Source organism: Cenococcum geophilum (genome assembly GCF_001692895.1).
Source record: "Cenococcum geophilum 1.58 unplaced genomic scaffold K441scaffold_8, whole genome shotgun sequence".
Classification (NCBI taxonomy): Eukaryota; Fungi; Ascomycota; class Dothideomycetes; order Gloniales; family Gloniaceae; genus Cenococcum; species Cenococcum geophilum.
This window is the reverse complement of record NW_027137566.1, coordinates 1,160,875-1,174,446: the sequence shown is the minus strand read 5'-3', so window position 1 is coordinate 1,174,446 and position 13,572 is coordinate 1,160,875. Positions and strand designations below refer to the sequence as shown.

Sequence of the window (13,572 nt, the reverse complement as noted above, 5' to 3'; positions counted from 1 at the left end):
TATATTTCCTTTTTGCTTATTATTGGCTAGTAACTAGAACTATATATTATGTGGACCATATATGTTACGCGTAGGGGCCCGGTTTTAAAACCGGGCAGTGCTCTTCTAGCCTATTTTTAATTGCTGCCTAGATCCTTTCTAGTCTTTGGTCAATTTCCTTAGGGGTGGCTAATAAGCCTTGCTTGTTTAGTATTGGGTGGATTTCTTCTAGGTCTTAAAGTTATTGTTTAACTATATTAAGGAAACTGTTTATCTTAAGCTTCCTTATTGCGTATCTTTTTCTATTTAGTTACGCTTTAGTATCTAAGTCTAGCTATATCTAGATAGGGATATAGTCTAGGGTAAGTGCCCATTCTTCTTTAGGGTTGTACCTTTTAAGTCTTTAGTATAGGCCTTCGTCTATAAATATAAGGTTAATTGTACTTCTGGCGGTACCTTATTACTATATAATTGCTCCTAGGGGGGTAGCTAGCTTAAGGCCCTAGATATCTATAGCTCTTAGTAGGCACTCTAACTATTAATTTACAGCAATATAGATACCCCCCTACTGCGGGTAGTAGAGGTTTATATCTCCTAATAGAATAGACTCTATACCTTCGGTTTCTAGTAAGCTTATTACTGATATAATATTCTCTATTTATGGGACCCCTTTAACCCTAGGGTTATATATATTAATAATTTGTACCAGTCCCCTATATATTTAGATTGTTATAACTGCAATATTTAGGTTAACTGTCTGCTATAACCATAAGGATAGGCTAATAGCCTTACTAATTATAAAGCACACGCGTGTAGCTGCTTTTGGTTTATATAGGAGCTGGAATCCTTAGGGGCAGTATATTAATTATATAAAGGTATTGTAATACGGCTCTTGTATAGCAAGGATATAGTATTTCTCTAGGTCTAGACTGTCTAGTAGGGGCCTTGCGAGACGGTGGTTTGTGTTGCCGTAGTTATACTGTATAATGGATAGGTGGCGGACCCCCGGCGAGGGTCCTTCAACTCTCCTTTATTCCTCGCTTCTTCTGTTTCCACTTTCTCTAGGATATTTGGAGCTTCTGTCTCTTGTGTCTACACCCTAGTCACTACTTATTTTGTGTAGAGCTTTCCATTCCCGTGTCTTGTGTTCCTGTTAGCGCTTCTATGTCTAAATCTATTATTATTACCAGTTCTTCCCCTGTTCTTGCTGGTCGGCTATGTGCCCTTTGTGGGTCAGCTGCGAATGTTATATTTGCCGCGTTGAGTCTAATTCTTGATTGTCCTGGTCTTGAGCCTGCTGTCGCTGTCCATAGGGGTCTTCCTACGGGGCGTCCTCTCCCTTGTGTCCCCTGTGACCCTTGTGTCCCTGATCGGTCTGGTGATGTTGCGCGGCGTCGCTTCTGGCCCGTTGAGGCTTGGGTTATTATTCGATATAATAGATAGAGAAGCTAAAGAGCTCCTACCTCGTAGTATGTTTATAATAACTAGATGTTGGTAGGGGGGGGTACGTGGACATCCACAGGAGCTTCCTGAGATCACGTGATTGCTTTCGCCTGTTGTATATATTCTCATCCTTTGAGACTACTCCACCTTATGGAGTCCTCACACCACCATACACCTGCATTCCCGTGTGACACTAGACATTATGAAAAGGTCGAAATATGGCGGTAAAAAAGGTGATTTTTGGTGTATTTTGACGCTCCGTTACCACCAAAACGACACCCATAACTAAGCTCTCAGCCCTCGGTGGAGAATTCGTTGGATAAGGAGCAGTACTCGTATGCTTGCACATGCGCATGGTGCACGTACCACCGGGGTCTGGTTTATGAGATAACCATTATCTGAGGATATGCCTGGGGTCACGAGCTTTCCTTTGGCTCGAAGATCATCCCGGCAACCCAGGCGTTTAATAGACATCTTATGCAGGTCAGGGTTACGGGAGCATACCCGGAAGCCGCATCAGAGCCGCAAAAGAGCTTGTAGAACCGCTGGGCGAGAAGGCGGATATTAATGGCTTAGGCTATAATTCCCGCAAAGCTAGGACGCTGTAGGCCATCCCGGAAACTTTACTGTGCCCCACGGCTCGATGGTGCAGCAAAACATTGAAGTCTCAAGGCAGCTTGGCCTTCTTGCCAGACAGGTGACGTCAGAAACGTTCAGCAGGGATAGGCTTAACCTCTACGTACAAGAAAAGGGCGCCCAGAATTCAGGAGTTAAAGGATGGGGATAGGATGTCAGATGTGGCTCGAATGGCTCGATGGACTCTCAGGAACGGATTTGTTGGTGGCCATTTCGAGGAAAGCTCCCGGAACGAAGCGCCCTTGGCAAAGTGCACCGATTTTGGCGCCCACATCCTTCGCACGCTCTGGTCTTGCAAGGGTCTGAGAGTCCGGATGATTCAAGCTTCAAACGAAACCCAGCCCCGTGCTTTTGTCCATCCTCCCGTTTGCTTCTAGCGGTCCAATCATGCCCTAACAACTGAAGCTTTGGTCTCTCGGCCTTTTCCAGCCGTTGTCGCCAGCACACTACCCTCACCCAATCACAATGCGTTTATTTTTACGCCACCAACTCCCACACTCCCAACTTCTATCCAAATCCCACCCGTCGGCGTTAAAAAGTTGAAAGAGTGTGGCCTTATGGCCCTTACCTAAGGCGAAGCGCCCTGCGCAAGATAGCTAGCCCCTGCTCAGCTTGATGCCACAACTGCACGGCCTGACGCACGGCCTTATTGGAACTTGTTGGATCGGCACTGGCAGCCATCGCCAGACAGGACCAAAGAGCAATATTAAATTCGTGGAGCCCTTAGCATATCGCCCTCGTGCTTCAACCTCCACTTCCTTGCCCTAACCTCTTATTCAATTTTGACATTAGCTTACGCATGCTTCTTTAGCGGCTTCTTTTCCACTTCAGTTTTGTAGATATTAGCTATTTTTCCCTTCTTACATTGAGCGTTCAGCAATGAGCATGGCTGCCCGTGCCCCATCGGTCAGGAGCCCCACTCCGACACCCAGAACCATCTCTCGCAAGACTTCAGCGCAGTCCATACGAAGAGATATTCGATCTGAGAGAAATCATTCCATTGACTCGTCTGACGAATCTCCCACCGTCAGCGTCATGACCCCAGGCTCCAACTCAACGCATAACAGCGTATATTCAGATCGAGAGAGCAGAAACTCTTCCCCTAGACGTATTGCTGGTCTTGCTGGTCTTCACCTTGGCGATAATCTACGTGCGCCTGAAGGCCATGTCCACCAACTCTTTTCCCCCTCGGCGCCACCTAAGCAACCTGGAGATGAACTGCTGTATAATGTTGCCTCCGAAAGGCGTCCGGATGAGCGCATATTCAGCCAAGCCTTTCAAAGTGCCCTAGAGGAGACCAAAGGAGAACTCCGAGAGCTATCCCTTGCGATTTGGGGCTGTACAGCCGCTCATCAGGCCGGAACAGGTCTTTATGCCTTGCGCCAACAAGGACAGAGCTTAAGCGAGTTCGAGCCTATGAGGACTCGTACAGTCGGCCTTGTTGGAGACTCGGGAGCCGGTAGGAATCCTACTGGAGCAGGAAATTTCTGGCAATAACTTTACTGATGTAACGTCCAGGGAAAAGCAGTCTTATCAACTCTCTACTTGACCAACCCAACCTAGCGAGATCGGTATGGCTATACTCGACACCACGTTTTACTGCAAAAGCTAATGCCTTGTAGACCGGAGATGGTAGCGCTTGTACCTGTGTAGTGACCGAGTATCGATTCCGTCCTACCCACGAGGAAGAACCTTACGGGATTGAGGTGGACTACATGACCGCTGAAGAAGTCAAGGAACTTCTTGAAGAGCTTCTGAGAACATTCAAGCAGTGTTTCATTCCAGCATTCAACGATGTGGACAGCATCCAAGAACAGAACGAGATTAGAGAGAAATCATCAAAAGCGTGGGAAACGCTTCAGTCCATGTTCCGCGATCGACCAGAGTTAACCCAGGGATTCCTGAAGCAAGAATCTACGGGGGAGGAAGCGTCGGTCCTTGGCAATCTTCAGGAATGGGCAACTGCTGTACTTGCTAAACGTCCTGGTGGTGCGAATACTAGCACATGGTCCGCAACTGCTACGGATGTTGATGATTGCACCGACAAACTGGATCCCTTCGTCAGAGACCCAGTTGACGAGAAGTTGCCTTCGCTTTGGCCTTTCGTCCGAATTATCAGGTCAGTAATGACACCTTAAAGATTAGCGTATGATCTCATGTTCTACAGGGTCTATCTCCGTTCCCCCATCCTCCAAACCGGCCTTATTCTCGTGGATCTTCCTGGTGAGCCCTCCTTGAAAGTAATTGAAGGACTGCTTGTTAACCTAGGGAAGGCCTTCGAAACTTGAACTTTGCCCGTGCTCGAGCTACCGAAAGGTATCTGCGCAATTGCCACGAGGTATTCGCAGTCACAACAGTGGCTCGTGCTAGTACAGACGCGGGTGTACGAGACGTCATTGCAAGAACTGGTCGACATCGCCCATTGCGGATTATTTGCACTAAATCTGAAGTAAGTATCGTTCATAACGTGAAAAATTGTTATTAACGCATTACGCAGCTAGTCAATGCTAGGGAGACAGAAAGGTCTTCCCCTCCTGATGTTGCTCTTCAGATAAGGACCTGGCGACGCCAGATTGACAATCTGCACCTGCAAATGAGAAGATGCGAGGCAAGACGTCGCCGCGGAGTTCCAGGAGCACTAGAAGAGGAGGTCCGGACTCGGTAAGAAACTCAAATTCAGGCTCGGCATTTACACTAACTTGTTACAGTGATATACTAAATGAGATAGATTTCGGGTAGCCTCATCCCTTTCTAATGACAATGGGGCCTTCTGCTGACACTAATATACAGCTTGAAAAAGTTATTGATAGAACGACGAAACCATGAAGTAGCACACGACCTCATAGAGAAATACCAAGGGCATGTCCAGCTTGGGGACCTCAAAGTCTTTTGTGTCAGCAATGTGGATTATTTTAACCACCGCCACGATGAACAAAATCGAGCTGAATCAAGGCTCGAGCTTAGTGGCATTGTTAACCTGCGGAGGTATTGCCATAAAATTCCAGCAGAAGCTCAATTTGCTGCTGCCGCGGCATACGTTGAGCATGAAGTACCAGCCTTTATCGGATCCCTCCGCCAATGGAGCGTCGCTGGGTCCGATCAGTTGGCGCTAGAGAAAGCAGAGCATCTACAGGAACTTCTAAAACGGTCAGAGTCAACCCTTTGCAAGGTACAGTGACTGACATGTCCTTAAGCTGCTATAAAATGCTGATCATCAACAGAGACTTGTTATGCCTTCTGGGGAAGTACACAAAGCGATGACCAACCTAAATTATGAGTTTGCGGCTTCTGTTGTTCTACCGATAAGTGAGTTACCTGAGATCCCACATATTACAGTAATACTTACATTATCTAGGAGAAAACCGAGCCGACTGGAGAACATCTTCTGTCGAGATTAGTAAAGAATGGGCTGGAGTAAGCAACTTTATCCTCATTGTAATTACAGCTCTAACAAGTCTATAGTGGAATGCCAGCTCGTACGCCGCGTTCTGCAGGAAATATGGTAACTCTGAGACCACTGCCGTTGGAGCGCGGAGTTGGAACGAGGAGCTCATTAGGCCAATGCGCCTCCAGCTCGAGAGCAATTGGGGTTTCTTCGAGGAGTGGGTGGATGAGTGCAAGGGAGATTTAATCGACATGGTCGGCCGCGTTTTCGACGACGTCTGTGAATCATTAAAAGGTCAGCAGCCATGAACAGGCACTCAGTGCTAGAAAGATTAGCTGGCTAATTATACCTCAGATTATATGGGCGATGCGCCGAACACAGTTGGAAACTTGCTCGACAACATGGGCCCGCGTAAGGAGTGTATCTTCCGCATCATCGACGCCGGGTTCGACGACCTCGTTGAAGGCACATCGTAAGTCGCTCCCCAGCCGCTCCCTTCCCTTCCCCTTTATGTCCGCATCACCCCACTAACCCACCCCTCCCTACTCAGGCAAATCGAAAACGACACCCTCTACGGCCACGACAGCTCGTATACAAGCGACATCATGCGCTCCGCCTACCAAGCCTGCAACCAGGAAAGCGGTACATTTCCGTCCCTCCCCAAAGTAATTAAACCTAAGATCAAAACTAACTTCGTATGTGCACACAGGCTCCGGCAGTGACGCGCGCCGCAAAGAACTCATCAACCGCCACATCCAGGCGTGCCGGCTCTTCCCGAAGCTCTCCACGATGGTCGAGCGCAACCACCGCAGCTTCGTGCGCGCGACATTCGACTCCCTCATCAGCGACATCACGCGCGAGGTGGACAATTTCGTGCGCGACCTGGGCCTGCTGGCCGGCCCCGAGACTGAGACGCCCGAGGCGCAACGGTATCCCGAGTTTGCGAGACGGCTGCGGGTCCGGTTGGTTCAGGCGGATCGCGTGCTGGTGCAGTGTGCGCAGGCGGCGAGGAAGCTAAGGGAGGCGAGGGAGGAGGGAGGCTTGAGGCATTAGGGCTTCAGATTGGGGCTCCGGGGGATCTACATTGTGGATGGGTGCCGTAGTGGAGAGCTGGCTTTGCGCTTCGGAATGTGATGAATGGCTTAACGAAATTTTGGTGCTTTCTAAGGAGTTGCTCGGGTCGGGATTGGGTTCATGAAGGATCAAGGTTTATATGTAGTATTAAGAAAGGTGAAAATAGTGGAACGAATAGGCGCAAGATGTTGCACAACTCAAATATCCCGCCAGATTGGATGCATGAACAGCGCAGAGGCTTATTTACTAATTCATAGAGCAAGATGTTTTATGCGTGCTCTACAATTACGACTACGAGGCAGATGAGAGGAAATTACTGGCGTTGAGCATGTTATTGGTTCAGGAGATCTAAAGAGCTGTTCCGAGGGTGCAATTTAAAGCTTCAGAAACAAGCCGATCTAGAATTCGCATCTGCAGCCGCTGCGATCGGAAGGTGATATGACAATTTTTCACTGAAGTTCCTTCGAATCAGCAAATACGTTTGAATTTTGATTACCCCAAAGTAGTAGTTACTCCGAAGCTCTCTGCTCCAAATCAGAGTCTGGAACCGTCCTGAAGTCGGTTGCGCGAGTACCTGTCCCTGCATTCCTGGAGCATAGCGTACGCTAGAGCTTTCTATATCCAACGGCGCCGGGGATGTGCGGAGAGTTAGCGTGCACTAAAATAACTTGTCATGAGCAAGCGCAACCACGTATGTCCCTGGTAAAAATTTATTCACGGTCTGACCCGATCTTCAATCTTAAATCTGGCATTCACATCACCCACACCTTAGGCCTCGCTCGCCAAATGTTTTGCGTTTCATCTTCGTTAAATACGGGTGATAAAAGTCACCATGGTCGTCTTGTGAGTAAGAATGTTATTAGTAGGAGCACCGGGCTAAGCATAATATTTGTCTACTAATAAGAGCCAATTTTGCGTTTCTTTTTTCTTTTTACGTAGTGTTGCATTTCCCAAATAATTTCGTCCTTTAAATCCACAAAATCTGAGCAATAAAAATTCCCTGGGTTTTTATACTTCCGTAGTTTTATTCTCACCGATTGCACCAACTCTTTTCCTAAGTATTTTCGTGAGATGTATCGTCTCTCTAAGCAAACATTCACTGGTACAAGACCCGCTTACTTCAAGTAGTAACATCGGCCTCGAGACATCGATATACCTTGCTCGCGAAGGCGCCCGTCGCCTTACGTCTGATACCTTCGGGCCCTCCCTGGAAAAGACCATCCTAAAACACATGAACTGACCTCCGATTTTGCAAAAATCGACACCACCTGCACCGACCTCTCCTATGAGTCTGAAGTGGTGACTATAGTTGAATACGTTGATACTTAGTGGCGGCGTTGACGTCATCTTTTAATAACGACAATGGCAAGGGAAAAAAACAGTATTAATAATACCGCCCCCCATTAACCGCACTCGTTAGTTCTGCAATACCACAACTTACCTATGCCGCATCGAAGAACGCTGTTTTAGCCCTGACTCGCGAATTCTCTACCAAGCTCGAGTGGGAGGGTGAACGCCCTCTGCTGGAAAACTGGCTTATCAACGACGTGGCCAGTGACAGCCAGGTCTGCACATGACCCTTTGCAGCCTGAGGCATGCACAACCTAGGCGTAATGTGGGGATATGATTGGGCTGAGTGGAGGATGCTTAAGGGCCCCCATGACAGGCTTGCTATTCGGTTGCCGCGCCTCCTTTCTCGCATGCAGTCCCAAGCTCCTACGCCCATGGTGGCAACGCCACTAAACTATTCATTTTCAGTTTATCCACGATTCAGGACTCACAGGCAGTGTCGGTCTTGACAACAGACCAGAGGTTCTTACAACAAACCCGCGGTGTTGACAACGTCGTCAGAATCCACTGAAACTAGCTTCGCCACGACCACAAGCGTAGCAAGTTGCGATATTATGCATGGTGCTGCGCCAACACGTTTCAGATTCGTTGTTGGGAACCTCTGGAATCCAACAAGGGGTGGGCCTGATTATAATGGAGGGGAGGTAACCAGAGCACTGGAGAGCAAAAGAGCCCGGGTGACTTCGAGCCTATTCTGAGAATCACCAACGACTACAAGACACGACACGAGTTCCTGATCTGGTATTTCCGGTCAACAATGACAGACACTCTGACGTGTGAATCGAAGCATGGAGGATAAAATATCTCTTATCTGGTAGACTTGCTCACTTCACCGAACAAACCCACAATAAACTTACCGAACAAACTTACCGAACAAACTCGTCGAATAAACTCGTCGAACAAACCCGTCGAACAAAAGTATAGATGGAAAAATTCCTGCACCCCAGCCCCGCCGCCATCACAGTTACCGATGCCGACCCCCCCAAAGAGATTCTGGAAAAGCCTTGTTATCCGGACCGGCCCGAACACTCGCGCCAATTGAATCTAAAATCGTGGGCTAGCCCATATAGGTAACTATTATTCTTATTTAGGTATAGTGCATTAGATTTGGATTAGAGCATTGGAGTGGATTTGACCTCAGATCCACGCCACGCCAGTCCAAATAGATCACTGGGTGATTCTACTTTTCTCGGCAAATAGCTCACTATATAGTCTTTTCAGGGGATATGGTGCAAAACCCGTAGCGGAACTCCCAAAACAGCAGCAACGGTTAGCTGTAACGGTCTCTTCCGAGATAATCACGGATACGAATAGCCAACGAACGCCCACTGGCGAAGGCCACAAATATAATTCCATCACTGCCAGCAATGATGCTAGGCAGGTGAATGGCGATATGGGATTGGAGAATGGTGGTCGTTCTAAGAGAAACATATACAAGGGAGTCAAGGCGACGGGGAAGAGCAGACAAGTAAATGGAAACTTGTCCGAAAATATGGCTAAAGGGTTTTGGGGGTAGTGGGGTATGGTTTTCGAGTAGACATCATGGGAGCTTCATACGAAGGCGCATTTTGTGAGCAGGTTCTGTCGACCAATATTTGGATTTGCTTACCACTCTGTTGCCTATCACCCTATTACTCACCCCCCCTCCTCTGGTTGCCTGCACCTACCTCATGTATATAAAGGACTCCCGGAGCCGGCTTGAATAGACAGAGTTCCTATTCTGAATTGTCTGGTCAACAGGTTCGGATGTATCCCAGGTCGATTTTGTTGTTAACTTAAACTATATTCAATGCATCTAGAGATAGATTTTTAACCTATTTAAGACGAGCCATTTATAGACTTTTGTTTCATTTTAAATAAATCCAGTCTTTATCATAAAACTCCATTCACTTTATTATAATTTCTAACACTCGACTCAGCTACCTACCCATTGACTCAGTCATTGGCTCGGTTACCTACCCCGTCTTGACTCGGTGACCTACCCCTTGTCTTTCCTACTTCCTACACCTTTCTTATGTATATATAGAGGCCCTAGAGCCATATTCGATAGACAGAGTCCTCATTCTTTTCTTATAATCAGCGCACGGACTACCGATTGACAATTAGTGTGCTGGCAGCCTGAGCGCTTAGATCCCTAAACCTAAGTTTTATGCCTTCTAAAATAACCCATTATTCTAAAATATGCAAAATCTTCAAACTGATTTTTTACCACACTGTTAAATATAAAGCGATTGGTTTTTCTCAAACGGAGGAGCGTATATTTTGCCAGAGATAGTAAGCAGATCCAACATTTACCATAAAGGAAGACTAATAGAGGAGGTAAAAAGGGCATAAAATACATAAAGACAGATGCATACACGAGCTAAGATTGGAATGCATTGTTATCGTTTCGTTAAATGGGGGAGCAGCTGGTAAGCCACCCAAGCGTCCAGGAAGAGCGATCGTGACAGTTCAAGCCCATTTCAACGCCTAGAAGGACGGTGAGTCACCAGAGGCTAGAGTAAGAATCTCTGCTGACACATCTATTACGAGTCCTGATGTTCTCACCGCGCTGCTTATACTTCCATAGTCTACTCCTACAAGTATGAGCAACAATCGTTACCAATCCAATTAGATTGCAACCTCCCTACGATATACCAATCTAATCTAGTCCCGCTGAGCCACAATCTGTTAGTCTTAGGAAAGTACTAAGATTAAAACTAATAAACATAAATTGGTGTCCATTCTGACTCCTACATCTTCATAAACTGGAGGAAAACATGCGAATCCAGGATATTACCATTGACTTGTCTGCTTACTCCTTTGGCAACGACATTGTTATATAGATGGCTTGAGGATTCCTATATCTGCGTTTACTTGAATACTACTGTCTTTAGAGATGACATGGTAGTAGACATGTCCACCATCCGTTTGGTGTCTAGGGGTATGGCCAATAGTTGCCGTTGCCGCTTCCAGAACCCAGGGCCTGTGCTACTCTACATCCCATGCGCAATTAATCTCCACATAGGCACCCAGTATCAACGCCACAGTTAGAGCGTCCAGAAAATTCACACCCTCCATTATCCGGGTACCAACGCGTTTGGGCATGCGGTGGATGAGACATAACGGTCGGATTCGATATTTGTCCGTATCTCTGCTCTGTGCTCTTATAATTGTACTGTGCTAACAGAGCTTGGATCTCGCTGGTTGGTTTCGCTATGACGTCGTCTACAAACCCATCCGCAGGTGAAGAAGCTGCGTTATACTGTCCAGACGGATTGATTTTTGTTATCAACGTAGTCATATTCGACTCGATTCGAGCTTGCGAAGAGCTGTAACTTGACTTGTAAGCTTATACTGTACGGTTTATTGAGTAAATGATAGAGAAATGCAGCTACGGCTTGAAAAGTGTTGGAAGGAATAACAATACTGGGTTTGACTTACTTGGTAAGGGTTTTGTTGAAAGCGGTAAGCAGGGTTATGTTTACTGTGAGTCGATGCCTTATGCCTGAAACATCCTCTGACCCCCACTTCATCTTATCCCTTCGCCCTAAGGCTGCGATATTTTCGCAGAAGATCTTGGATGTCTTTAAGGATACTGTAACATTCATTTTTTTAAAGACTTGAGGCACACTGCTGCATCGGCATCTAGGGAATGCTCTGAAAGATATTCTGAGATTTTCTTGAGAACTATATGCAGCAAATTGACCTCGCTGGTGATGCTCTTAAAGCTACGAGATGAGTTCTTGCAGGAGCTATAAATATTCATAGCAAGCGCTGAAATGGCAATAAAATCACCGACACTGAAGCCGAAACTCATTTTAGAGCGTTTCAAGTAATAAAACAAGGAGCGAAATAAACCCTTTTTTTGGACAAGTTTTGTTTTGTAAAAGTTTAGCAGAGTGGCTAATTTTCAATTTTGGACACGTGTGAAGCGGTGAGAGGACGGTGCTCGGGGTCCCCAGCCTTGACTTTTTTTAAATGAGCTTCGCTTTCCACTTTTTTTCCTTGGGAAAAATTTTCGAGAAATTATTTCAGATTATTATATGATGCGCCATATGCAGCAGCAGTCTCTAATTCTGATTGCAGAAGATAAATACCCGGAGAATGCGCTAACTGGGATCCTCTTTTCGTGCAGCCCTGGCTATCTTGGATGCCATTTGTGAAGGCATACCGAAAACAATTATTGCGGTAGAGCAGGGGCAAAACTCTGCACTCCAGAACCAAGCCCTACCATGATAATGCACTAAGAAACACTTTACGGAGGTAAAGAGGACCTTTGATATTTAATAATAGTAGGAGCAACTGACTTAGTTGATTGTATATACTAACCGATAAAGTCACTAGGTGATGATACATCACCTGCACGGCATCTTTGCTACGTGCTGCAAAAGTTTTCCGTAAGCAACTCTCTATTTAGTGTACACCAATTCTATGGGCCGAGATACCCTCTAGCAAATTGTTGAACGGCCGATGAATGCTGCGCGATATATGTAGATCAATTCTGTGACGTTTAGGACTACTGCTGACTAAATCTGCAGTTAAAGAGTACGATAATATTAAGGCTAGCCAGCTTTCATTTCCTGATATATATCGAAATAAAACGAAGATAAATATTGTTAATAGGACACGTTTTGACCCCGCCCTAGAACTCAAAAGGTACTCCACATGGATACAGCCAATCCCGAGCAAGCCTCATCTAAGACTAAGCTGGACTACATATCGATATCGAAAACCGAAACCACTCGATCACACTCTCACATTAGATTGACATTATACAGTTTCCCAGGCATCTTAAGTTTGCCATAAGAATGATTATAAAGCCAAGTAATAATGCTATCCCCCCGGTTTCCGACGCCGTCCATTGGTCTGATGTACAACGTCGGTCGAGGTAGTAATATCGGCGTCGGCTGCAGCATCGGCGTCGGCTGCGGCACTGGCGTCGATCGCAGCGTCGGCGTCGATTGCAGCGTCTGTTAAGAGTCGGCGTTTGTGGAGGTTGCGGCATCGGCTGAGGCTGTGGCGTTGGTTGAGGTTGTGGCTTTTGCTGGTGCAGCATCTGTCCGCACTGGGTTTCCGGTACGGGTTGCGGTGTCTGCAATCTCAATGTTAGTTACTCTGCAATCTCTAGCTGTTCAAACTCCTCACGGACTTTCGCCACCCCCTCTCTTTCGTCAGGCAAGCATTTTTTTTGTTCTTTGGATTCTTCCACCTTTGTTTCTCCCTGAGCAGGCTTGTTTCTTGAATCTAACTGTATCAGTTGTCACGATGATGTCAACTTCACGACCTTCAAGACTGCTTGTGGTAACTTACATCGCTAGAATACATGTTAAGAATTAACGTAACGCTAACATTCATGCGACTGTTATCTACATTGCCATTGTGTTGACGTGCTGATCCACCCGCTTTCGGAGCTAGATACGTATTTTTTTGCCTGAGGGGAACTCGTGACCTGCGGACAGTCCTCATATTGCTCTGTGGAAATCATATGAGTAAGGAGCGTTAAGAGAACAACAGGAAGCTTTAATTCCATGGGCGGATTTCGAAGATGAATATATGCGATGGAGTAAGAGGGATGGAAAAGGGGCTTAGGAGAGGTTCCGAGGGAATGGGACATGTTAGGTTGGCAGAGAGACGTGTTGCTCTATCTCTCGACAGGCACACTTCAAGGCACCCACTTCGAGGCACCCTCTCCGAAGCACACACTCCGGGGCGCACTCTTTTCG

The 13,572-nt window shown here is 46.7% G+C and overlaps 2 protein-coding genes across 2 annotated transcripts; one reads left to right on the top strand and one right to left on the bottom strand.

The window, feature by feature from the left end:
- The first annotated feature begins 2,849 nt into the window (after positions 1-2,849).
- On the top strand, positions 2,850-6,771 carry K441DRAFT_654893 (uncharacterized protein). The gene is made up of 14 exons (XM_067647755.1): positions 2,850-3,517; positions 3,577-3,629; positions 3,681-4,177; positions 4,226-4,281; positions 4,332-4,507; positions 4,556-4,719; positions 4,767-4,793; positions 4,849-5,227; positions 5,280-5,364; positions 5,414-5,472; positions 5,521-5,737; positions 5,798-5,915; positions 5,994-6,085; positions 6,153-6,771. Exons 1-14 carry the CDS (start codon positions 2,938-2,940, stop codon positions 6,494-6,496), a joined length of 2,847 nt encoding a protein of 948 aa, XP_067507496.1. The 5' UTR covers positions 2,850-2,937; the 3' UTR covers positions 6,497-6,771.
- A 3,652-nt stretch (positions 6,772-10,423) lies between these two features.
- On the bottom strand, positions 10,424-11,512 carry K441DRAFT_341045 (uncharacterized protein). The gene is made up of 2 exons (XM_067641267.1): positions 11,291-11,512; positions 10,424-11,178 (listed from the first exon to the last, which is right to left on the bottom strand). The coding sequence occupies exons 1-2, from the start codon at positions 11,455-11,457 to the stop codon at positions 10,860-10,862; spliced, it is 486 nt and encodes a 161-aa protein (XP_067507495.1). The 5' UTR covers positions 11,458-11,512; the 3' UTR covers positions 10,424-10,859.
- Positions 11,513-13,572: the final 2,060 nt, after the last annotated feature.